Source organism: Rhinolophus sinicus, linkage group LG06 (assembly GCF_036562045.2).
Source record: "Rhinolophus sinicus isolate RSC01 linkage group LG06, ASM3656204v1, whole genome shotgun sequence".
Lineage (NCBI taxonomy): Eukaryota > Metazoa > Chordata > Mammalia > Chiroptera > Rhinolophidae > Rhinolophus > Rhinolophus sinicus.
Window position 1 is genome coordinate 53,359,064 of NC_133756.1, and position 26,881 is coordinate 53,385,944.

Sequence of the window (26,881 nt, forward strand, 5' to 3'; positions counted from 1 at the left end):
TCCAAATCATCTCCCATTGACAACTATTCTAATGTATTTGATGTAAATCTTAGTTTGTATGGATTCCTATAAACTATATTTTTGTTTTTGTATGGGTATTTTAAATTTAGACAGTAGCACATCCTATTTCTTACATGTTTCACCTGGTACTGTTTTTTAAATCTATGTTGCTATGTGTACTATTCTATGGCGTATAACTACTGAACTATTTTTATAGCATAAGAATTATAAATAAGCATATGTTACTCCTCTAATCAGAAAATATCCAATTAAGCCCTTTTTAGTGTGAAGAAGAAAAAAGAAAGAAAACAAATCTTTCTCTTAACAAAAGGGCCTAAAGCAATAAATTACATCCTTTTGTCAATGGAAATACTATCCAAATGGAGAAATAATTATTACACTGGAGGTTCTATTTTACTAACCACCTCTATTTTAGAATAGTGTTTGGACATATGAAACTCTTTTGTATAGGTGCAGAAAATTCAAAGAGAAAAGAAAATATTTCCTTCAATGAAGACTCTAAAATGCTTGACTTATATTAGGAGGCAAGAATTTCAAATGATAGTTATTTTGAAAGTGGAAAGTAGTGAAATGAAGTTATTACAATGTGTTCTCACTATATATTAAAAATGAAATTAAAATCATTTAAAATAAAAAAAAATACATGGCATTATAATGCAAACAGAAATTGAGGAAAATCCCAAAAGGATAGGAAATGGTTGATGGACAGCATAGGAAAATAAAAAGATGATCAGAAGAAATAATAAAGCCAATGGGGGTAAAGCTGAAATTTATACATTGAAAGTTCATAATTTTTAACATAAAAATCTAATAACAATTGCTAATCCCTTTACTTTCTTTAAAGTTTAAGGATAAAAATAGAACATCAAGAGTAACTATATTCAGTCATATTTTTATAAGGTAGGTATCAAATACTCAGTAAAGATTTGTGTTTAACTTTCAAACTTTTCTTCAAAACAATATATTCCTAGATAACAGGTATGATAAAGATCACATATAACTATATATTGTTGGGGGGAAAATGGCAAGATAAGAGTCATGCGTCAAGCAGATGTTACTGAAGTACTATGAGTCCAGAAAAAGTTACCAAGAACTGTGTTTCTTCTCTTTCTTATTCAGGCTAGTTTTCACTAATAGCAGCCGAGAAGCTCCGTAACACAACACTGGCAGACAAAACCAAGTTGCTCTTACTAAAAGTATTTTGTTGAAAACAGGGCCTCCTTTTTTCCCCCTCTCTGTCTCCAAAATATTGGGTTTCAGAATAAAGTCATTGACCTAGGCATGATAAACAAATAATCTTCAGGGACCTGGAGATAGGTCAGAACAGCAGATTAAAGTCCCAAAGCTTAAGTGTGAAAACCAAAAGACAAAATAGTGGTCAGAGGGGTCAGGGCCAAATGGGAAGAAGAGATGTCTGCTAATGTTATAAGTGACCTGAAGAGGGGAAAGTCCTAGCACGATGAGCACATAATCTAGGGAGAAGGTCATAGCAGTTACACTTCTTGGGAAACTAGAGTTAAACTGGGGACAAACTAGGATGTGTCTTGGCAACAGTCCTCTTGAATTTGCCTTAAATTCTCCAACAGAAAAATTCTAAAGACTAGAAAAAGTGTGGACTTTGATGATTTGATATAGTCAGATTTCATTCATTTCTAGGCAAAATGGCATAATGGTTATGAAAAGAATTCTTGAATCCTACAGAGTGCAAGCTTTTATGACCTTTGGCAATTTATTTAGCTTCTTCATGTATAAAATACATACTCGTACATCATAGAGCTATTGAAAGGATTAAACTAAATATACTTTCTATAAGGCTAAGGACAAGATGTGCACATAGTACATGTTTAATAATGTTACCTGGTATTTGTGGTAGTTACGGTAGGAAGTTTTTTTTTAAAAAAGGAGGTATGTTTAATGGAGAAAAAGAAAGCCCTTCAATAATTGGCCCTGGGAAAATTGGAAAGCAACATGTAAAAAGAATGAAATTAGATTGCTATCTGTCACCATACACCAAAATTAACTCAAAATGGATCAAAGACCTAAATATAAAACTTGAAACAACAAATTGCATAGAAGAAAGCAGAGGCACTAAACTTATGGACCTTGGGTTTAGAGAGAATTTTATGAATTTGACTTCAAAGACAAGGCAAGTAAAGGCAAAAATAAGTGAATGGGAGTATATCAAACTAAAAAATTTCTGCACAGCAAAAGGAACCATCAATAAAACAAAGAGGCAACCAAGTGAATGGGAAAAGATATTTGCAAACATCCCCAATAAGGGGCTAATATCTAAAATATATAAAGAACTCATACAACTCAACAACAACAAAATCCAATTAAAAAATGCACAGAAGACCTGAACAGACACTTCTCCCAAGAAGACATAAAATGGCCAACAGATATTATGAAAAAATGCTCAACTTCACTAGGTATTAGGGAAATGCAAATCTAAACCACAATGAGATACCATCTTAAACCTGTCAGAATGGCCACCATCCACAAGACAAGTAACAACAAGTGTTGGAGAGGCTATGGAGTAAAAGGAACCCTCATACACTGCTGGTGTAAATGTACATTGGTACAACCGTTATGGAAAACAGTATGAAGATTCCTTAAAAAATTAAGACTAGAATTACCATATGATCCAGCAATCCCTCTTTGGGTATCTACCCAAAAAATCTGAAAACATTTATCCATAAAGATATATGTACCCCTATGTTCACTGCAGCATTATTAACGGTGGCCAAGACACGGAAACAACCAAAGTGTTCTTCGAAAGATGACTGGGTAAAGATGTGGTATATATACACAATGGGATATTACTCAACCATAAAAAAGATGAAATACTGCCATTTTCGACAACATGGATGGATCTTGAGATTATCATGCTAAGTGAAATAAATCAAACAGAAAAAGGCAAGAACCATATGATTTCACTCATATGTGAGATATAAAACTGAAAGCAACAAACGAACAAGACAAACAAAACCTCATAGACACAGACAACAGTTTAGTGGTTACCAGAGTGTAAGTGGGGAGGGGGGTGGTAGAAGAGGGTAAAGGGGGTCTGACAGAAGGAGAACTGACTCTGTGTGGTGAACACACAATGTATATATAGATGATGTGTTATAGAATTGTATACTTGAAACCTATATAATTTTAATAACCAATGTCACCCCAATAAATTTAATAAAAATAAAAAATTAAATTAAAATTTTAAAACGGAGGTATATTTACCATTTGAGCATCTAACTGACTTGCTGATAAATCTCCTTTATGTTGTTTTTGTCTTTTCATTGTTTTGGGATTGTTTTATGTTTGTCTTTTTTGGCTAATGTGGATTTCATTGAGTTCTTTTTTTTTTATCAATTTTATTGGGGAACATTGAGGAACAATAAGTTTCTCCAGGGCCCATCAGCTCCAAATTGTTGTCCTTCAATCTAGTTGTGGAGGGCACAGCTCAGCTCCAAGTCCAGTCGCTGTTTTCAATCTTTAGTTGCAGGGGGCACAGCCCACCATCCCATGTGGGAATTGAACCGGCAACCCTGTTTTTCAGAGCTTGCGCTCTAACCAACTGAGCCATGTGGCCGCCCTGAGTTGATCTTTTGATAATCTGCAACCTGGCTAATTTGAGCTGCTAAAGTTTAATAAACTTGAAATGAGAAAAAAATGTTTTAGTAAAATTATTTTTGCCTAAAATTAAAAAACAAAACATTCAAATGATAAATGTTTAAGTTTCCGAACTGATGAATATAGAAACTAAAAACAAAAATGATGACTTCATTGTATGTATAGTTTCTAAAGGATGGAAACAGTGTCATAAGAAAGTACTTCAGGCAAAATGCTAATGTCAGCTGAATTTTAATTCTTTTTTTACTAATAAACTTTATAGCTACAACAGGTACTATGTGAGTGCAGGTTTATGCACATTTCGTAAAATCTTTCAGAATACTGTGGGGTTTGGCTTTTGCTTTGTTTTGCTGAGGTATGTAGGGATTTTTAAGGCATATGTTAGTTTAGGGAAAGGTTTCCGAATTGAAATGTGAAAATAAGCAAGACCAAGATTGCTCTTTTGAATTATCTACTTTTATTATGTTAATTAAAACAACTCTGTAGAGCATCTAAGTGTCTCTCAAGCCACATTAAAAAAACAAAACAACCCAGTTGATGCATGAGAATTATAAAGATAATTTACGCAGTTGATGAAGAAAAGAACCTATACTGAAAGGCAATTAAACAAGAGCTATATCACCATACTACATTTATAACAGGAAATATATGTGCAGAAAACCAAGTAATCATCATTACTCTTAACACTTGTCTTCTGGAATGGATTCTCTTAAAATTCTGAAATTGCCTCCTTTCCTTTCCTTTCCACTATAAACAAGTGCTTCTCACACTTTAGTGTGCACATAATCACCTGGGGATTTTGTTCAAATGCAGATTCTGACTTAGAAGGTCTGGAATGAGGCCTGAGACCAAGCTAGCTCCCAGGAGTTTCCCGTGTTATGGGTATTCAGATCAGAGTAGCTGGGCCTTTAATTATTGGCAGCCAGGAGTTGTAATGCCAAAAGATAAGAAGTGCCAGGGTTTTCCTTTTTGTTTTGTTTGTTCCACTAACTTACCAAAACCCACACTGAAGTCCTTAGCTTACTTACTTAGCTTAGTGCAATGCTTAGCTTAGTTTAACTAAGCTAACTTCCTCTTCACTGGTGCCTTTTCTATTCCCACAAAAGTGAAGGTTCTTAAACACAGACACCAATTATTATGTAACATGCAGGCTAGGGTTCCTCAAACAGTGATTCCCATTGTGCTCGATGGGGGTATTTTCTAGCAATGGGGTCATTTATGGTAAAGAGACTGTTTGTATGACTCTATTAAGTAGTAAATTGTGCTAAAACCTAAGACTAAATAATTCAGCAATCATTTCTAGTTGGTTTTTAAATGTATTATAATAGAAAGTACAGAAGGTTTATTTTCTAATTACATTCTACTTACGATACTATTAAAATTGATTTGTATGATCTGACCATAAGCCAACTAAGAATGTTGGTGAGGAGGGGATGTGGGTTGAGGGTTTCTATCTGAAAGCATGAGGAAATATACACAGGAGGGAGTTCCAGGATAAAAATTTTTCCATGGATGATATATCTGTGGAGAGTCAAAGAGTTCGGTTGTCAGCTCCTATAAACTTAGTGTAACTCAAACATGACAAATGAATATTGAATTACTTCACCCCAATGGCTTCTTTAAAGTGCTGTTAAGGATACTTTTTTTAGTACAAACAACTACCATTTATTGAGCACATACTATACGTCAATCCCTAAACTAAGAGCTTCCTATGCAGTAGCTTATTAAATTCTTACTCTATAGCTATGAGGTAGGTGTCATTATGCCAAGATTATAGGTGAGAAAAATACAGCCTATTAAGGACCTTTTTAATTGAAAAAAATCTTTTGAAAAAATTTAACCCACCAAAATTTTTGTAAAAAGCTCTGTTGTATGGTTCATTTTATATGAATAAATAAACCCAATATATTTAAAAACTTAACTTACAAAATAGGAAACCATAGGGTTATTATTCACTTCACAGAAAGAATACTCCATTGCCAGTATAAGAAACAGGGTTTTGAGTTACATATATTTAACATACACGTAATTTTCCAGTTGCACAAAGTAAGACATGTCTATTATAACACTGTCAATTTGTCACTTATTTTAATTACTTAGAAAGTGAACCTATTATCTACCCAATTGTTTCCAAAAATGGCCTGGTCATAAAGAATGACCTGGAGTTTTTGCTAAAACAATAGAGTTCCCAGTCTCCTCGGATTCTGGATCAGTAGCTCTAAGGTGAGGTCTAGGAATTTGGGTATTTAATATTTTGTTCATATGTTACTTTTGATCAGGCAAGTTTGGAAAACATTAGTCTGCTGAGTAAAGCTCAGGGATTTTTTGTCTTAGCTTTTAAAGTCCTCTACAGTCTCGTCTTAAGGTACACGTCAAACATCTATCACAACATTAACCTACTATGTTTAAAACTATCTATTCATTATTGCCCAAATAGATACTGTTCTCTCTTGGAGCTTTGCTCAAGCTGTTTCCTCTGCCTAGAATGTCCTTCTCTTATATATTTGTCCATCAAAATCTTATTCAACTTTCAAGGCTCACCTCAAATTTTAACTTATCTAGAAAGGCTTCCCGACGCCATAGTCAGGGTTATGTTCTCTCTCCTATGAACTCCCACAGCTCTTTAAACCTTTATTGCACTGATTCCCAAAATGTGATCCCTGGACAAGTAGCATCAGCATCACTTGGGAACTTGTTAGAAATACAAATTTACAGGTCCCACTCCAGAGTCAGAAACTCTGGGTATGGTGCCCAGTAATCTGTATTCAAACAAGCCCTCTAGATGGTTCCAGTACACCCTGAAGCTTGAGAACCACTCCTCCAATGTATTCTATATTTTATATTTTATGTATATTCTATATATAAATATATAGAACCACTTCTCCAATGTATTCTATATTTTATGTATATTCTATATATGAAATATATAGAGTATATTTTATATTCTATATTTTATTATTGCTTTATGTCTTAATTTCTCTACCAGAATGTAAAGTAAGGTCCGTGAGAGCAAACAGTGCTTTCATCATTTGCATCCTGTGTAATACCAAGCATAGTGCTTTTCACTTAGCAGATCACAGTAAGTCTTACTTTATGTAGGTAGGAAGTAAAGTCTTACTTTAGTAACACTTACTTTAGTGTCCAAATCTATGTAGGCACAATGAGCAGATTGCAGTGCACCAATTTTTCACTTTAATGATGTTTAATAACCTTTAAAGGTTGTGGCATGATTGATTCAGATGCAGAGACATACCACTTGTAAAGATGACTAAAATAAAGGAACTGGTTGTCCTTATTTTTCAACACAGAAGCAAGGTCTCTTAGTTTTGCTTTAAGCTTATTTTCTACACTTAGTTTTACATATGCCTCATAAATGTTTACTAATAATAACAATAACAATCTCATCTGGAAGGCTTAGAGACTTCTCTTGTCTCTAAGGCTTTTATGCTTAAAGAAAAATGTCTAAAATTTCTTAACTGGCCTTCAACTTCACAACATATCTATAAATAACTTAAATAAACATTGCTTAGTACTTATTTTTGAGATATAATTCATTGGAAAATAAAGTGAAATATCTTTTACTATAGTAAAAGGCAATGTAACAAAGTTTTAAGAATTCACTACGTTGAAAAACAGGCTAAAGGAAGACAATAATCTATATTTATTAATGTTTATTGTTGTTTGAAATTATGTAACACCAGGCTCAGATAGTCACTGGATTCTTAAAAATCTTTAGTAAAACAAAACAATATTGGTGAATAATCCATATAATAAATAGATTAACTGACTATCATTATTTTGCTTTCATAGAATACCTTTCTTCTTGTTAATAAAATATAAAACTAAAATTGTAAATTGGTTCTTGTTAAAATAAAAAAAATCCAATTAATAACCAAATAATTATTTCTAAGTACAATTTAATTATCAGTTTACTGAAACAAAGCCACTGTAGAAGTGCTTTTTACAAAGTTACAATATAATGGGAAAATAAATCAGTCCAAATATTTTGTTGCCAAAAAATTAACAAAACTGATTAAATTGAAGAGAAAAAAATCAGGACAACTATGATCTACTTTCTAAAAATAAAAAACAGGCTTTGCAATTAGGTGTCTTTATACTTTGGCTTATTAATAATATAAGACACATTTTTGGTGTTTTTTTAGAAAATACCATCAAATATTCCCAGAAAAGACTTCATTTCATCAGTTTCATCTTCAGGATGATACCTACTGGGAGGGAGGGGGGGGAGGCAAATGTAAAAATAATTATTATTGTAACACAATTTATTTTAAAACGTAATAATAAATACAAAATGGATAAACTTGAAACTTGCTAAGAGGTTAATAGATCAAATGAACTTCAATATGCATGCCCTTGTGGGAAGTCTGTGGGGTTGGGAGGAAATTAGACATTATAAACTGTGAAAGGTAGGGACCAAATCTCTTAGATATTTCTTTAAACATATTGGAAAATAATGTTATTTAATCAATATATGAACAGGTCTATACATTTATTCAAGAGAGGGGGAAACTGCTACAGACTTACTCATAAAAATGACTAGCAGTTGGGACACTGATGAGACTTAATCTGACTTTTCCCCTCATTGAACCTGTAGAATTGTGAAAGAACTGGTTGGCTGAAATACAACTTGAACTTTTGAAAAATTAGTTGATCTCATTTGGATTTCTTAAGTGACTTTACACTTTATATTATCAAAATACAGCCTGCAGTTCAATCAGTAAAAAAATCTTCAACACAATATAATGTTTCAATTAATAGTATCAAGCATATAGGTTCTCAATATTGAGATATTTGATATTATAAATTATTGTAAGGAGTTAGCTCACCAGAAGTCTAAAATTTCAATGACTTTAAGTAAATAAAATTTTAGGTTCTGATCTTTAAAAGGAAAAGAATACTGAATTTTTCTGTAAAAAGTTTTTATCAGTATATCTTGAAATGACTTTAAAGAGTTCTTACCTGAAATCAATTTCATTTTTACATTCACTGTTTGTAATAAAGAAATCCACTTCGTTAACAAAATTTGAAGAATTTGATCTTTTTTCAGAATTAGTAAAACATAGCCTTTCAATCTCTGGTGACAGACTTTGTTGTTTTCTTTGTTGTAAATGGACCTATATTTTGAGGTTAAAAAAAAACCACCAGCAATCATTGAAAGTTTAATTATTCTGGCAGAATTAAAAAGAGAACCGAAGAAGTGCTTCTTCTTACAATATTTGCATTTCCAGCTTGTTGAGGTAATTCTGTCATGCAGGATGCACCGAACTTGGACATAGAGGAATTTGATAGATAAATATCTGGATTCTCACATGACGAAACAAAACTAAAAATCAAAATTAATTATTTGTAAAATATGGCAAATAAGGCAAACAAATCATTCTAATTTAGATCAATAGCGATTCTTTGGGGAATATGATTAAAGTTTATCATATTTATCACTATAAAAAATTGATGCTCTGTTTCTTAGACTCATGGAGAATTTGGTGCATTTCCTTTTCTTTAAATAAAGCAACAATTTATATATTCCAAATTAGATAAGAATACTATTTTTAAGAGCCTAAGAAATAATCATTCAACAATTTTCTTCGAAATTGGGTGTTATGCTTGTCTATCACCTAGCAATCTGTAAATCTTTTCTAAATGCCACTTGCTTAACTTTTAATCTCCTTTTCCTATTCTGGTCTCACTATAGAGAGATATCTCTAGTTATCTTCCTATGTATAACTGTATATTAGAATTCACCTTTCATCTTCTGTATTACATTAATTCACTGAAAAACATACTATTATTCGCTTCCATGTACTAGATATTGTACTAGGAGTTGGGTACAAAGTGATAAACAAATTCTCAGGGAGTTGCAATCTAGTAGAGGAGCAGACAATGAGTAAACAATAAATATACATAATTATAGATCCTAAAGTGATATGAAGGAAATTAACTGAACATCATTGTGGAAGAATAAACCCATTTCAAAAAGATGGTAGTGAATGCCTTTCTCAGGAGGTGACAATTCAAGTTGACATTAATAATTGGGCTAAAATGCGACAGCCATGCAAGGGGTAATAAGCAGTGAGTAGTGGTAGGGAAGAATCACATACATTGATGAGATCAAATCTTTCTGTCTTTGACTAATGGCAAGGAATTAAAATAAAAAGGGTGTAAGAGAAGAAGCATGTCTTCTTTCCAACCCGCATCCTCAGGTCCTGAGGGCCTTCTTCCCAGCGGCAATTTCTGACACCAGTTTCTCAGAGACTTCTTGATAGGGTTCCTTTTTAAACTCACTTATCTCCTGGTGGTCAATTTTAAACTGTCTCAAAATTATTTGTAGCTTTCTAAAGGCGTGGGGCACAAAACTGTTCATGTACTTTGTTATCTTCCTACTTCCTACACTTTTTTTGCTTCTTTACATCCACAGCTTTGTTCCACTTTGATGCTTCTAATCAGTTTACTCTGTATGACTCAGAGTTAGGACCAATGAACAGAAATAATAAAAAAATATATATTTTTTAAAAGTTTGATCAAATGATATGAGAGACCCAAACATAAAACAAGTATTTTGGAGTGAATGAGCTCCTGGTCACTGGAGTTCTCTTGGCAGAGATGGCATGATTACTTGCCAGAGATATTGGATGGTGATTCAAAGATCCAGTGTTAGGGAGATTAAATGACACTTAAATTAAACCCTCTTCAGCTCTGGAATTCTCTGAAATCTATTACTCTTTGATGTTGATGATCAGTAAAACGAGTAAATAATAGCAAGCATACCAAAAGACACCACAAATTTAATGTATCTTCTTTAACAAAGGAGAAATAAATAATCCTTAAGTAAATTGGACCCTGAATAAAAAGCTGTCAATATTTCTTTTCTTTGGGAGAGTTTTGGCTGTGGCTATAATTTCTCTCTCCCTTGACTTCTAATCAAGTCCAATATCCAAATGTGTTTTGCATTTCTGCAAAAACACTGCAAGTTGAACATTTCTAAAATTTTTTTCTTTTTCAAATGTCTTTTGCATCCTACATTCTCAGAAAACATCTCCATCTCCCCACTTGCCATTTATTCTTCCCTCTTCCTCAACTATTGTATCCTATAAATTGCTAAATCCAATCTGTGTGTTATCTATGAAAAGTTTCAAAAATCAATCTCTGCCTCTCAGTTTCGATAACCTCTACTCTTGTTTAGGCCTCATCATAAACTTTCTCAAATTGGCCACGATGCCTCTGGTGGTCCCACCCTCTATAATTCACTCCACGTGTCATATCATATCATTACATATCATTCTACAAATCACTAGAATGATTTTTTTCTGATCAATCTGTTTATCTTGTGTTTAACGATCTTGGATGGTTTCGCATTGCCTAGTAGGTCAACAACTAGAGGCCCCTAGGCTACACCCGCCCAACAGACATTATTTATTTTTTTGGAGGAGGGTGTTGTAAATTATAGCACATTTTTAAAAATTAGTTGTCAAAATCTAAAAGTCAGGAGATGTCACATAAAATTTTAGATTCCCAGCTTTTTTTTTTTAAAAAATCAGAATATTTGACAATACTAAACATTCATTTCCTGAACAGCAACAACTTGTTGGAGCTGAGTAGTGGTTGCTCTCTTTAGATGGGACACTCTACAGTTGGCTTTGGCCCTCCACGTCCTGGAGTCAGTTTGAGTCTGTGAGCCCTGACCCACTGGATACGGTACAGGTGTCTAGTTATGACATTCACAAAGAGACCTCAGCAATCTCAGCCTTAATGCTGTGGCCACACAGACCACACTTCACTGACCCTTCCTTGAGCATGGGATGCCTTTCTAAGCCTTAGCCCTTTTCACGTGCTTTATCTACTTGGGATGCTTTACTGAACTGCTATTCAGTTTTCAAGGCTTGTGAAAAATGAAGATTCCTGGACTCTGGCCCCAGAGACTATGATTCAGGAAGTTTAGTGTGGAGCCTATGAATGTGCATTTTTAATATCACTCCCTCGGTGATTCTGATGCAGGTGGTCTGACAACAGCACTTTGAGAAACACAGCTCTAAGATTAAGAGGGTTTAGTTTGGCTAATACCTTATAGTTTCTCTGGCATCTTAAGACTTGATGCCCATCTCCAATTACGTGTCAGGAGAATAGAAAGTTTTAAAAAGTTGTATTTCAAACCCAAATTCTAAAACTTGCCTGGGTGACATTTCTCTTTGGAATTTGCTCTTTGACTCTTGGAGGGATAGCTTACTTCCCCTGGTACTTGAACTCAAAGTGTTTCCAAATCCTATATAAAGAGATAACATTTTGAAATAAAATGCCAGGAAACAGCTGAATGGAGCTTTTCACAAGTTCTACAAGGGCTCTCTCCAACAGATATAATCTGGATAAGGAAGGAATGAATAATTCTTCTCAATAATCAAATTTAATTTGCATAGAAAAATAAGGGAGGAAAATCATAAAATAAGAGGAAAGAAATCACAAAACATATAGGTTAGCTTATTAGTCATTATGTTAAAAGGTCCCCAAATCACTATTATTTATTTTTAATTCATGTAAATGATCAAGTTAAAGTTCATTCAATATTTTCCATGGTCTGCATGTAATTAAGTTCATTAAAAGCATTGTATACATGGGGGAAAATGATATTTATTGTGATTGATTTTCCCAGGGTCAAAGCTATGCCCTCATAGGATTAGGCTACCTCAAAAGATCAGTACAAATTGCCTCTTAAACTTGCAGTTAAGACAATGACTTTTAAATTTTAGGTAGAGACAGTAGGTGTCTGGTGATATGAGAAATTGTGCCTAAATACCCCATGTCATAGATTTTCCTGGCCTATTTTGTGAAGGTGGTCAAATCCTATTCCTTCTGAAAGGAGTATTAGCTCTTTAGGTATTTCTTAGAGCCCTGAAACAGTATTTCAATGGGAAAGAGTATCTCCATCTCACTGTCTTGTCATACACTTACCAAGATTTTCACTTCTCTATTATAGTGAAATAGAGTAAATTTGTTAGTAACTCAAAGAACTAAGTCCCATTACTTTGGGGTTGTATATAATTTAAATATAATATCCAACACAGGAGAAATGAATCATTTCCTATTTATTTATTTATACCTGAAAAGTCAACATTTCTACTGGAAATAAACATTTTAGTTTCTTTGCTCACAGACGAATACTTTTAGAAAAGAAATATTTTTGTCCTTCACAAACATTAGCAGACCATGTATGATCTTAGAATAGAGAGCTAGATATTCTGTTTTATGAAGGAAAAGTCAATAAATAATCTGAATTTGAACAGGGTCTTTAACAAGATAGAGAGCAATAGAATAGATAATTTGCTGTACCATCGTCATGGAATAACCTTAAACTCTGTCCTTAGGGGGAGGAAATGCTATTTGTGGAAGGGTCACATTTTCAGTTTTGTTAAAAATTATAATCTTAACAATCCAAAGCTAATTAAGCAAGCACATTAAAAAGACAAAGAAAATGAACCCCAAAGCTGAACTGAAAAATATTCAAAGACTTTCTCATGAAATTATTTCATGCTTAAATACAATTTTACCTGTTTTTGTCTTCTTATCAGCTGAAAAGCTAGTAGCTTCTAATAAGTTTTCATCATCAAAATCATCCCAAACTTCATTTCCCAAGTCAAAGTTCACATTCAAAACTTCTGAAAATGGAGAGCTGCTTTTACCCACATCTGTCAAATTCTGGTTCCCAGATGCATTAAGATTTCTGTTAAACAGCATTGTTTGAGGGGCTTTCTCATTTGCAGTTGTAGAATAGTTCCAGCTTGAAAAATCTGTCGTGTGTATGTATGAAAGAGTATATGTTATAAGCATCATTATCTATTGATATATCAAACACATCTTTCAATTACTAAACAGAGGTCTTCAGTGGTAGTTTTCAAAAATATTAAGTCAAGCATTGCTGAATAATGTGTTCAACCAATTCTATTTATTGAATCATATTTACTGATAGGTGGACTAAATTTAATTTTAAATGGATTCTTTTAGACCAAACTCATTTTCCCTCTTAGTTCATATATGAGAATAACCCTACTGTAAGATTGGAGTATAATAGCTTCTAAAATGGTCTTCCTCCCTCCAGCTCTTCTCCTTACAAATTAATTTTGAGTATTTTTATGAAACTCAGTGTTATCCATTGTTTAAAGCCTGGGTATTGAGTCAGACTACCTGGGTGAAAATTCTACCTCTCTCATTTACTAGTTGTATAATCTTAGACCAGCAATTTAAACTCTCTTAGCCTAGTTTTCTCCTCTGAAGAATGAGAATGATAATAGTACCTAACACATAATATTGTTATGGGGACTAAGTACTTTCTCTTGTGCAGTTTTCCATGGCAGTATGCTAATAAATGTTTAATAACTGCTTCTCTAAAAAGGTATGCACACACACACACAGACACACACACACAGTTTATTATATGTATTTATAATATGTAAAGGCTATGTAGCACATAATTTACAAATAATAAAATACACAGTATGGTTAATTGTAAATTTCATATATCTAATTGATTGTCACTGAATGTTTTCATTGAGTTTTGCCAAACTCTTATATCTGTCATCAACCTATGGTTGCAGTTGACAAATGAATGTAGTTCTCACTACATTTACTGCACTACAGTACAAATGAACATTGTCTGATATTTTGTTTGACTTTAACATGCAAGATGAAAGTAAAACAACAAAGACATATGTTGGGACTTCACCTGTTCAACTACTGATTTAAGCAACTTCTTTGCTGAATTAGATAATAGTTTTCAAATACTAGAAGAATATTCCCTCAGGTGTGTGTGTGTGTGTGTGTGTGTGTGTGTGTGTGTGTGTGTGTACACGTGCATGTATTAGTCACAGTATAATGGCTACAGACACAACACACTGTTAAATTTAATCTGCACTATTAACATTTCCTTCATCACTTTCTTAAGTCTAAACAATAAATGAAACAATAAATCAAGCACTGATTTGTAGTTTCTGCTGGTTTCCATGGTATAAATACTGCTACAGCAGTTAATTTCAAGCTATCAATATGACATCACTGAATGAAAAGTTGAGAAGAAATGTATAACAGTATTCCATTATATAGCATTTCTACTATATAGATATAATGTAGATGCAAATAATCTCAAGAACACAGATAATAAAATGTAGAATAGAAGTGATTAGTTTCAAAGCCTTTGTTTTAAATATATTATTTAATTGAAAGTTTATATAATTAAACTTTTAATAGCTGAAAGAATCCCAAAAATTGAATAATAATCTTGCACAAGCCAGTACAAGCTTGCTCCAATAAACCACTGAGTTTCCTTCACTTTAAATATCTTCAACCCTCTTCTTCACTTATCTAAATCCTACTTTATTCTTCAACTATATCTATAACTCCAGTTTACATTATTCTACTTTTGCATGTTAACATACAACCACCATACAATATGTACTCAAAATAGCAGTAGGTACAAAGTACAATGGGAATACAAAAGGAACAGGACCTAAACCTATGATGGAAGTCACAGTAGACACCTCTAAGATGGTAACATGATAAGATGGTAACATCAGAATCTGAGCTTGATAGAACTGTGATTGTGGAGCATGGAAAGAAGGAAAGTCAAGATATTCCATAAATGGAGAACAGCACGTGAAAGGCACAGCATTATGTGAGACCAGAGAATGTTTGGAGAACTATATGTTTTCAGGATTTCTAGAACACAAAGTTGAAGAAGAAGGTAGGGCCCATTGAGACTGCACAGGCAGTTAAGTGCCAGATTACAAGTCTGTTGAAGCTTGTTTTCCAAGTTAAAGAATTCACTTTATTTTTCGCATAGCGAACAAAAAACTAATGAAAATATTTTAGCAAAAGGTTTTAGATGATCAGGGATGCCTGTTAGATCACTTGGAATAGTTCTGGATTAGAGGATAATGACACTGGAAGCAAAGAGAAAAGTAAGAAAGCCATTGCAATAAGTGAGAGACTTTGAATGCCTAAGCTAGAGTATCAACAGAAGGAACAGAGAGGAAAGGATACAGAAATGTTGAGGAAGTAAAATACAGAGGACTTGGTAACTAAATACATGTGAAGTAAGATATTTAGGCTGACTCTTTTCTACCTTTAGCAGCTTGGAAAAGAAGGATTCTTTCACTGAGCTAAGGAAAAAGAACAGAATTCAGATGCTGACATGTTAACTTTTAGGTGTATATGTCCAGAAAGGTGATTATATAGATGAGTTAGGGGGTAGAAAGAAAGATCCAGATGGGAGTATAGATTTAGAAATCATCCGAATATAGTTAGTAATTGAAGACATGGGCTTGGGTGACATTGTCTAAGAAAAGTTTATAAAGTGAGAAGAATAAAGAAGCAAAAAGAGAGAATCTTTTTGCAACATTGACAGAAAGAAAAACACAAGCAGTTCAAGAAGTAGTAGGAGACCCAATAGAGTTGTTTAATTGAAACCAAAGGAGAGAGTTCCAAAAGGAAGGAAAAAACAGATGTGTCAAATACTACAAAGGTCAAAGAAAATAAAAATTGAAGAGCTCACTGAATTCAGCACTTAGGAAGTCACTGAATGGCCTGAGCAAAAGTAGTTTCAAAGGAAAGATGGAGAACCCAAATTTTAGTGAATGAAGAGTGATGAGGAGGTAAGGAAGTGAGCACAGTGAGTATAAATTGCTCTTTCAAGAATTTTTGTTTTGATGGGAAAGCAAGACATTGAGGGTATAAGAACTAGTGATTCTGTTTTTTGTCTGCCTGGTATGCTTTTCCTTCTTTTAGAAGGAATATCTTTCTTGTCCTTTGGGGAAACTGCCTCCAGCATCCCATGAAATCCCTGTGAGGATGTCATTCATGGTGCCCTGGCCTCCCCAGGGCCACAGCGGTGGAACATATGACCCAATCCCCAGGCTACAGGGATTGATCAAAGTCTGAATACAAGACTCAAATGAGGCCAGTCAGAATGAACTCTGATCTGCCAAAGCTAACAGGGAAGACTGCATTTTTCTACTGAGTCTGCTAAACTGGCAAGATGTGAGTTATTAGTACACTGCCATGTGAGAAAGCCTGTTTAAAAAATAAAGCCAATTAGCAACCAGCACATCTGAAAAACTGAGAGAGGCATGATGAGATCATTTGAGAACACAGATCTAGCAAGATTAAAGTTAGATGCACGTCTGTAATTTTCAGTTTATATGAGACAATCAGTTTCCTTTTTTTGGTAAACTTTTAAAAAAAATTAGTTTCAGGTGTACAAAGCAACATAATAGTTAGACATTTAAACCCCTCATAAAGTGATAACCCACCCCCCAAGCTACTACCCTTTGAGATCTTATGGAACTGTTACAATACCATCAACTATCTTCCCTATGTTGTACTCCACATCCTGTGACTATATATACCTATATATTTAGTTATAGTTGACATTCAATATTGTTCTATTTCAGCTCTTCAGGTGTGTAGCGCATTGGTCAGGCATCTACACAGCCTATGATGTGATCCCCCTGATAAGTCTAGTGCCCATCTGGCACCTTACATGATCTTTACAACATTGTTGATTATATTCCCTATACTGTATTAACTATCAATTTATATTTAGTTTTTCTTTTCTTTCCTTTAATTGGGGAATATTGGGAAACCGTGTGTTTTTCCAGGACCCATCAGCTCCAAGTCAAGTTGTTGTTTTCAATCTAGTTGTGGAGGGTGCAGCTCACTGGCCCATGTGGGAATTGAACCAGCAACCTTGGTGTTACGAGCACTGCGCTCTAATCAACTGAGCCTACCGGCCATCCCAATTTATATTTCTTAATCCCTTCACCTTTTTTCACCCCAACCCCATTCCCATCTATCACCCTGATATCTGGTACCTATCTGGTACCATACTTAGTTATTACAATATTGTTGACTATAGTCCTTATGCTATAACCTACATCTCCATGACTACTGTATAATACCCAATTTATTCTTCTTAATCCCTTCCCCTTTCACTGGTCCTTAACCCCCATTCCATTTTAAAGAAGTCCCTATAAGAGTCCTTGTAATACTGGTTTGGTGGTGATGAGCTCCTTCAGCTTTTTCTTGTCTGGGAAGCTCTTTATCTGTCCTGCAATTCTAAAAGACAGCCTTGCTGGGTAGAGCAATCTTGGTTATATGTCATTGCTTTTCATCACTTGGAATACTTTCTGTCACTCCCTTCTTGCCTGCAAAGTTTCTGTTGAGAAATCAGCTGACAGTCGTATGGGGGCTGCCTTGTAGGTAACTAACTGCTTTTCTCTTGCTGCTTTTAAGATTCTTCGTATTTAACCTTTGGCATTTTAATTATGATGGGTCTTGGTGTTGGCCTCTTTGGGTTCATCTTGTTTGGGACTCTCTGTGCTTCCTGGGCTTGTATGTCCATTTCCTTCACCAGGTTAGGGAAGTTTCTGTCATTATTTCTTCAAATAGGTTTTCAATTCCTTGCTCTGTCTCTTCTCCTTCTGGTACCCCTATAATGTGAATGTTGGTATGCTGGTATTATCCTTGAGGCCTCTTAAACTCTTCTCAATTTTTTGGATTCTTTTTTCTTTTTGCTGTTCTGGTTGGGTGTTTTCTGATACATTATCTTCTACATTGCTGGTTGGATGCTCTGCTTCATCTAATCTACTGTTGATTCCCTGTAATATATCGTTTCCATTATTGTATCCTTTATTTCTGACTTCTTTTTCATGGTTTCCATCTCCATTTTTATGAAATAATTGAACATTCTTGTAACTAGTGTTTGGAACTCTGCATCTGATAGATTGCTTATCTCCGTTTCACGTAGTTCTTTTTCTGGAACTTTGTTCTGCTCTTTCATTTGGGACATGTTTCTTTGTCTCCCCATTTTGGCTGCCTCCTGTGTTTGTTTCTATGTATTAGGTAGGGCTGCTATATCTTCTGGTCTTAGTAAAGTGGCCTTATGTAGTAGGTGTGCTGTGGGGTTCAGTGGCACAGTCTTTCTGGTCACCTGAGCCACGTGCTCCTCATGTGTCCCTTGTGTGGGTTGTGTATGCCCTCCTCTTGTAGTTGAGCCTTGGTTGATAATTGCACATCGATGTGAGGGACTGACCCGTGGGCTCACTGGTCGTGAGGACTGGCCTTCACTACAGTGGAAGGGTTGTTGTGCAGGGGGTGATCCTACAGAGCAGGATCTGCCTCAGCAGGACTCTGGTGCCTGCCCAATCCGCACCTTGTGTTGTGTCATACTTGGAGTCAGGTAGGTGATGCTACAGCTCATTTTGAGGCTGGCCACTGGGAGCGCCAGCCCCAGGACCTTGGAGGGGATCCGCTGTAGGTCTACTTCAGCCATAGCCCATGCCTCACCTGGGGCCACCCAGTGGGAGCCACAAAGAAATCCACAGATGGCTGCCACCCGTGCTGTGCTTGGAAATGCCTTTGAGAGCCAAGCTGCGAACCAAGGCTGGCTGTCACTAGTGCTGATGTAGGGCTGCTCAGCCAGAGGTTCAGGACACACTTAAGCCAGGTGTTCTTGTCTGGGTGCTGTGAACCTTTAAAGACCCTAGGAAAGTGAAGCTTGAGCCAAGACAAACGATCTGCATGAAAAAGCTGCTGGAAGTGGCCTGGGTGTGCCAGAAAGTTGGGTGGAGAGAAAGAATGGGGAAAAATCAGAAATGGTGGCCACCTGTGTTCGCACACCGGGAAGGTGGAGGGCTCAACAAAGAAACAACGGCTGCCGCCAGCTCCTCCATCCAGGAGAAAGTCGCCTCTCCAGCCCCTGTCCCAAGCCAGATAACTCAATTCCCCACCATTTGTCCCTGCTGCCGTTCCAGCTGTTGCCCCAGTGCTAGAGCTCAGACTGAGTGATTCCATGGTGGGTAAGTCCATGTGCTGTCTCTTTAAGAGGAGCGCGTGTGAGTGCTGCCACACTGTCTCTCTCAGTCACAATCTCTGCTGGTTTTCACAACCAAAAATTATGGGGACTTCTCTTCCTAGAACTGGAACCCTGTGCTGGGGTCTGGCTGGTATCTCTCACTCCTTTAGGGGATGGGGGAGACCTCCACAGCCAAAATAGCCCTCCTGATCTTTAATGGTCACACACGGGCGTGGGCCCAGCCCGTGCCATGTCTCTGATCTTCCTACCAGTCTGGAGGTGGCTTCTCCTGCATGTCCTTAGTTGAAAGGCTTCAGTTCAGCTAGATTTTACGCAATTCTCCATAATAGTTGTTTTGTAGATTAGTTGTAATTTTGATGTTTGTGAGAGAAGGTAAACACAGCGTTTTCCTACTGCTCCATTTGGGTTGTCTCTCTGTTTCCTTTTTTTGTATGATGGTTATTTTGAGCAGAATTCCTGACACTTAACAATCAAAAAGGTCATGATTAGCCAGACAGGGACATGGAGCTAGAAGAAAGAGACTTGAGCATATTTATATGCTGAAAAGAAAGAGATAATAGGAAAAAGAGCTTGAAAATATGGGGAAGAGGAGATGGATAAATGGTGTCCTAAAGTCCCAGGGAAGGTGGGATTGGAAAAACTAAGATTACAAGTGGAGAGACAAATCTTGAATAGAATAAAAGGTGATTCTTCTTTTTAAGACAAATATAAAGTTAAGGATGAGTGCAGAGACAGAGATATACAGGGTGGAAAGTTGAAAGAGTTCATATGCTATAGGTTTAATTTTCAATTCTCCACTGATAATTGAAAGTCAATTTCATTTTATAGAAATGGCATTGGATTGGGAATCGAAAGATATGGACTCTATTTCTGACTCTGCTATTAATTAGCTATGTGATTTTGGGCAAGTCTAATCTCTCAGAGTCTATATTTCTTTCACTGTAAAATGAGAAATTACACAAAGGTCCCTTACAATTTAAATTTTATGATTTAACATGCTTTCTTATATAATTTCTGACATTTTTTTCTTCTTCTTGAAATTGGAATATAGATGATAAAATTACTGTGTTTTCCTAAAAACATTCTCAAGAGCAGTATTTGAATACATTTAAAGTATGTTCTGTCACCAAAGACTAATGTATAAAGTATAACATACCCAATTACTACTACTAATAGTATGAAATATTATAAGAACTTTACATATATTATCTCATTTAATCCTAAAAAACCCAAAAACACCCCACTAAACTATAACCTCAGATGAGGGTATTGAGATATACAATGGGTAAGTATACTGTTGAAGGTTACACCATCATTAAATGGCAGAGCTAAAGTATGAATCTAGATAGACTGTTCCTAGATGCTGTGAGTTTAACTACTATACTATATATGGTTCCTTCTTTAAAAAGATAAAATATTTTTAAAAAGGGGTCCATTCAGCAAAACAGGGATATGGTTCTCATTGGGGGCTAAAGTATCTAAATGAGACTTTTATATCATAATATAAATTGGATTTGGAATAGTGGGTAGAAATAAAAATAGAAAAACTATGTAAAGACAATATGAAAGTAAGCAGAGAGAAGGACATACTCTGGAGAATGGCGGGGAACAGAGCCTGCAATACAAGGAGTAAGTTAGAGGGCTATAGATTGAAGGGAGACAAAAATAAGAGGATTGACCATCTTACACCTTCTATGCATGTTGTAATGATATTCAGGCTTTGAACAAGTTGGATAAATGCTCTAATACTCTACGTAAAATTAGGGGACCTTCTCTTTGCTTCCTAAAGGCTATCATGGAGTCATAAGAAATGGTAAGTACCTTGCCTAACTAAGATATTAATTTATGGCTAGAGGAAGCATAAAGTGACAGCTTGAAGGAAAGAGTGGCAATAGATACCAAGGCCACACACATGAAATTGTTTTCAGAAAACCCCAAGCTTACAATTTCTACATAAGGCTACTTGAATAAACAATTCTATGGCCAGGATAACTTCTCACACATTTTAATAGACTGGTTTTTAATAACGTCACCCAGAGAAATAATGCTATGAGGGGCAGGATCCAGACTAATGATGAACCAGGCACAATGTTGAAAAATTTATATGCATTCTCGCATTAATTTCATGACAGACACAGATAAAAAGCAAATCTAGATTACCCAGTTATATCCTACAAACTGGGTTATATTCTTATGTTATCATATAAATTGTAAGAATCATAGGTTTTAGAGATGTTAAAGGTCACCCAATTTAATCCCTTAATTTTAAAGATAAGACTAAGGTCCAAAGAGATTAAATAATTTTTCCAAGGTAACACAACTATTGTGTAAAATTGTACTAATTTTATAAACACAGAATTATTTTAAATAATTCTAAAGATACATAAAAGTACTAGAGTCCAGCATTTTAATAACTTTTGTACACAAAGGTCCCTTATTTTCTCAGCTTTTCCTCGCATTATCTTTAAATAAAAATAGTCAACACTATGTAGGGAAGAGATTTGTTGTTGTTGTTGTTGTTGTTTAAAATTTCTGCCAGACCTAGCAGGACCATTCTGAAATAACAGACCCAAAGAATATGAAATTGGTTCAAAAACACAAGAGAAAAATATTGCCAAGTTAATAATCATAATAATTTCAGATGTTGGCTTTTCAATAACATTATTTGTCAAGCGAAAATAATGATATTTGGAAACATGGAGGAAAAACAGAGGGTTGCTAGAGGGGCGGGGGGGTGGGGATATGGGGAAGGTGAGAGGTTTTGAAAAATAGTCGGTAACCACAAGATGACCACAGGGTTTTGAAAATTAATTTGGGGAACGTACAGAGGGATAGTGGATGGGGGGAGGGGGGTTCACACAGTGTGAGGGATATAAATGATAAACGTCTAAGTTTTGCTTTGTCTTGTGCACCTGAAACTAATAAAAAAAAAAGAAAATAATGATAAATCATATTCTCTCTCAGGTCAATATCAATGGTAATTTACCTTTGTCTTGATATTCAGATGGTTCTTGTTGTTGAACATTTGCACAGATTTCATGCTGATCCTTCTGCTCCATTATAGATAAATCAGGTGTGTTTAAATATTTTGACCTTTATAAAGATAAGTAAAATCATAAAAAATGTTAAAGAAAATATTAAAACTAATCTGACTTTGAAAACTACTTAGTCACATAAATGAAAAAAAAGTACATTCATTTACTCTTCACTCAGCATTTCTATGATAAATTGTACAAGCCTGGGTAGTAAAGGGTAAAAAGGTGTTTAATGGAAGCAACAGATACTTAGTCATCTTTACATGACTCCAATACGTAGATATCTGCTATCTGTGTATAGCCTTAAAAATCTATTGCTAATGCTACTTTCTGTTGGATAACCAAAGCTAAGATCTCTTGATCTTAGGGTTGGCATCTGTTCTGATTTGTCAGTGGCTGTTCTATACAAATATATTAAATGTCATCCCTGCATATAAAATTCCCTTATTTGGAAGGGAAATGACATATATTATTGCCTCCTAGGCATCATAATATAGGCAAAGAATGTGAGTTATCATTTACGGCCTTCTGTTTATTAACTAGGAATATGAGCTTCTGTTATTTCATCTATAAAATGGGATAAAAATACCTCATTTTATGAGCCAGGTTGTTGTTAAGGGCAAAAAATATAATACATAAGATATAAAAGTAAAAATTTTAAATTATAAAGTATTTCTAAATCTGAGGTATTGTTAATTTAGAGTGGGTCCCTAAATGGAAAAGATCAGACTTTGTACACCAACATGAATTTTCTTTTTAAAGTATACTCTTGTCACCTGTTAAGTTTAGAAGACAGAGAGAACCTGAGGACATGACATAGAGGATGGGTAGTTCCCAACAGAGATTATTCACTGAATGTTAAAATATTCCATAACTGTAGAGTTCTAAATGAATTTAGGGTATGAAAGATAATAAAACTCTATGATGTCATTACTTCATTATGGAGCTAAATGATTACTGTGATTTGAAGGTAGCTAGTGACCACCTTTCTCTGAATAAATGATTATTTGGAGGAACAGAGAGTTTATGATGAATATTTTACCTTAGATATTAACATTATAATTGTACCTTGATATACTGGGAAGAGAAGGTTTTGGTGTAAAACCAAACTCTTTAAGGTCCACACTTTGAGATTTATTCATTTGTATCTATTAATTAAAAAAAACAACACATACACACAAGGTCAGCTACCAATTTTACATCAATATCTTTCAACAAATGAGCCAAACAGTAGAATTCCTGCCGGTACACAAAGTTCAAAAACCAGTTGATTATGAGAAACCCAGGTTAGTTCTCAACTCAAATCTCCTTCTCAAGCCCTTTTTAATGTTGAGATTCTTCAGGGTTTTTTCCTAGGCTTTCTTCTCTTCTCACTCTGCACATTCTCAATCAAAGATCTCATTTATTTCCATGACTTCAATTATCATCAACATGTGAATGACTCTCAAATCTATATTTCTAACTCAGCTATCTCTCCCGATTTTCAAACAGTTATATCGAACTATGAGCTCTATGAGGATTGGGACTAAAACTGTCTTATTCATCACTGTATCTTAGCACCTATTACAGTGGTTGGCATATTCTTGATGCTCAATGACTATGGGAGGAAAGAAAAAAATAATATGGCATAAATATAGAAGGAAGGAAGGAAGGAAAGGAAAACTTGAGCAGCTAAAAACTATCTCAGAGAAGACGGTAGTCATTTCAAACTGCATGCCTCTCCCTGTTTCCCAATATTCCCTTTGTTTTTGGCCTCATGACTTAGAATCTTCATTCTCATACAAGTCCTAGAAAAGAAACAGCCACTCTGCCATTTTCTTGGCTCTCTTCTGTGGCCTCATCAACTATTTTACTGCCCTGGACATGATGACGTAGTCTTAGAATAAGACTGCTAGGCACTAGCCTATGAAACAGTAAGAACTCCCATTTCTTCATCACTTGGAAGGGAGGCTCTTGCTCAGTGCTCATCTCGGTGCACAGACGGAGCCAGGAAACGGCAGGAGTGTCTAGGCTACACATCCTCTCCATTTCCCTCTTCTCTAGGCTAATGAGGAATGGGGCTGTATAACTATGTCCCCAAAGTGGATTTACAGATTGATTATTAAGAACTATAATACCTTTTCCTTTAGAAACAGTATTATGGATAATGACCATGTTCCTAGTCAAGCCCTCAATAAACTCTAAAGAACATTGTGGATACCTACCTAATTGATACATAAAATAAAGGAATATTTATATACAGTTAATTACAGAACAAGGGGAAATTGTTATTAAAACTAACCTTGAGACGTTTAACTGGAGGAAGAGAAGAAACAGCATTCCTGTTTCTTAAATCAGACAAATATGAAGAAATTGTCGGCTCTTTCATTTCTGACTTCTGTGCAACTCCAGTTTTACCTATGAAAAGAAATTCTAGAGTCTTTAGGTTCAACTTTAGGCATTATTCATATAAAGCCAAATTTCTTCAAAGTTTCTAAACTAATATTTACTTTTTTTTATGTTGCCCACAATAGAAAGAAAATTATTTGTTATAAGCTGCATAATATAAATATCACACATAGATAATTAGGATGTCATTACTATTTATCAAAGAACTTTCAATTTTTGAAACCTGAAATAAACTTGTTTTATGGAACTCACAGCAGTCATGTCCACATGTATGTTTATTTTTACAGTGATGATTACATTCTCGGTTCCCAGGTTTTTTGCAGGCAGTCATTCCTAAGTTAGAAAAGAAAAATAAACCTATTTTTACTACAACCATTATTATAAATTAATATAATTAATTTTTTATCCATTTTCTTTCCTTTTAGACAGTACAAAAAGATTGATTTTTTCACACTTCTTCCAATATTAACCCATTTAATATGTAACTATAAAAAAGATATTTCTGATAACAGTTAATTCCTGCCCCACTATTAGCCCTATTGCTTTTCAGGAGCATAAAGCCTCCTATAAGCTTCTCTTAACTTCTCTGGTATAAGTAGAGCCAAATATTGCAGTTATCAGTAACTCTTGTCCTGAATGAGGTAAGAATGAGGGTGGAGTTTTGAAATTTTTCTGCTGCTTTATACTTAAGCCTGAAGAACCTGGAAAGAAGCAAACCACGTAGCATTTTGATGGCATCACTGACAGCTGCTATAGCATTGATAGGACACCATATATATTTAATAAATGTTAGAAATAGGTGCTTTAGGAGTGTAAGAATTTGCTATATAAACTCATAGAAAGGAGAAATTGCTTCCAGCTTGATCCCCCCAAGCTAGAATTAATATATCTAAACATGTAGTTTATTCTTCATTTATTAAAATTTAAGTAGGCTTTTTCTTGATCTTAGCTCTCACTAGTAACAAGGGGGAAGGGAGAGATATTTGAACTGGTCCTTGAGGGACAGACAGGATCTGGACATGAGAAGTGGACTAAGAGAAGATGTTCCAGGTAAAGGCAGCAAATTACAGACTGTAGAAATGGAAATCAGTTTATTTTTGCTGGAGCATAGATTTTTGAGTGAAATAGAAGTGTGGTACATAGTAAAAAGCTCTGAAAACCTTCACAACCTTTCTTGGTATTTTACTCTTCATTTTCAGTGCTGTTGCTCAATCAACCTTTTTCAAGGCATGGCACATCTAGACAATAATACTACTGTATATGTTTAACACCCTGGGTAAATGGATAACGCTGCCCACCTTATAAGGCAACTGACTAGAGACCTTGAAGGCTGCCGGTCAGTGTATTGGGTACTGATAAAGTAATAAAACATCCCTGGCAGCTGGAAGCTGACAGCTGAACCACAGTGTTCACAACTGAACATACACAACTTTGTAAGATTACAAACAATACTCAGATAAGGCAGTCTGTGACTATAACAGAAGATAGAGGTACAATTATTTCTGAAACTAGAAACAAGGACACTCAAGAACCACAAAAATAACTCAACATCCCCCTCTTCTGGCTAACACAAAGGACTACTATTTATTTCATCCTCCCATCTCCAAGATACACCAAAATACCCAATACTCCACTTTCTGAGAGCACCCAATCCAGAAGTAACCTCTGCTTCCTCTAAACTCAGCACAAGCTAAAACCCTAAAATAAGCTCCTCCCAACTCCAAGACGACTCACAGTTCTGCCAGTGCTGTGCTCTCCTTTGCTGCAGCAAGTTAAAAAATACCTACTTTCCTCAAATACAGGTGTGCTCCCAGTGGTCTTTGGCTAAAAGGTTTTGACATCATACTTTGCAAGGTGTGCCATGGCTTACTGGTTGAGAAGTTTTGCTGCAGTTCATGATCTCATCCCTCACTTAGTTACCTGATTTCCTTGA

The 26,881-nt window shown here is 35.1% G+C and overlaps 1 protein-coding gene across 1 annotated transcript in view; it reads right to left on the minus strand.

Annotated features, from left to right (window-relative positions):
• Positions 1 to 7,559: 7,559 nt before the first annotated feature.
• Positions 7,560 to 26,881, minus strand: part of HFM1 (helicase for meiosis 1) — a 106,737-nt gene continuing 87,415 nt past the window's right edge. Inside the window, exons 31-39 of the mRNA XM_074335129.1 lie at positions 25,201 to 25,281; positions 24,842 to 24,957; positions 23,629 to 23,708; positions 22,512 to 22,618; positions 13,209 to 13,448; positions 11,839 to 11,929; positions 8,884 to 8,995; positions 8,632 to 8,786; positions 7,560 to 7,880 (exon numbers count right to left, since the gene is read on the minus strand). Coding sequence (XP_074191230.1) covers positions 7,811 to 7,880; positions 8,632 to 8,786; positions 8,884 to 8,995; positions 11,839 to 11,929; positions 13,209 to 13,448; positions 22,512 to 22,618; positions 23,629 to 23,708; positions 24,842 to 24,957; positions 25,201 to 25,281 — 1,052 coding nt within the window. The 3' untranslated portion in view covers positions 7,560 to 7,810. The remainder of the gene's footprint in view (positions 7,881 to 8,631; positions 8,787 to 8,883; positions 8,996 to 11,838; positions 11,930 to 13,208; positions 13,449 to 22,511; positions 22,619 to 23,628; positions 23,709 to 24,841; positions 24,958 to 25,200; positions 25,282 to 26,881) is intronic.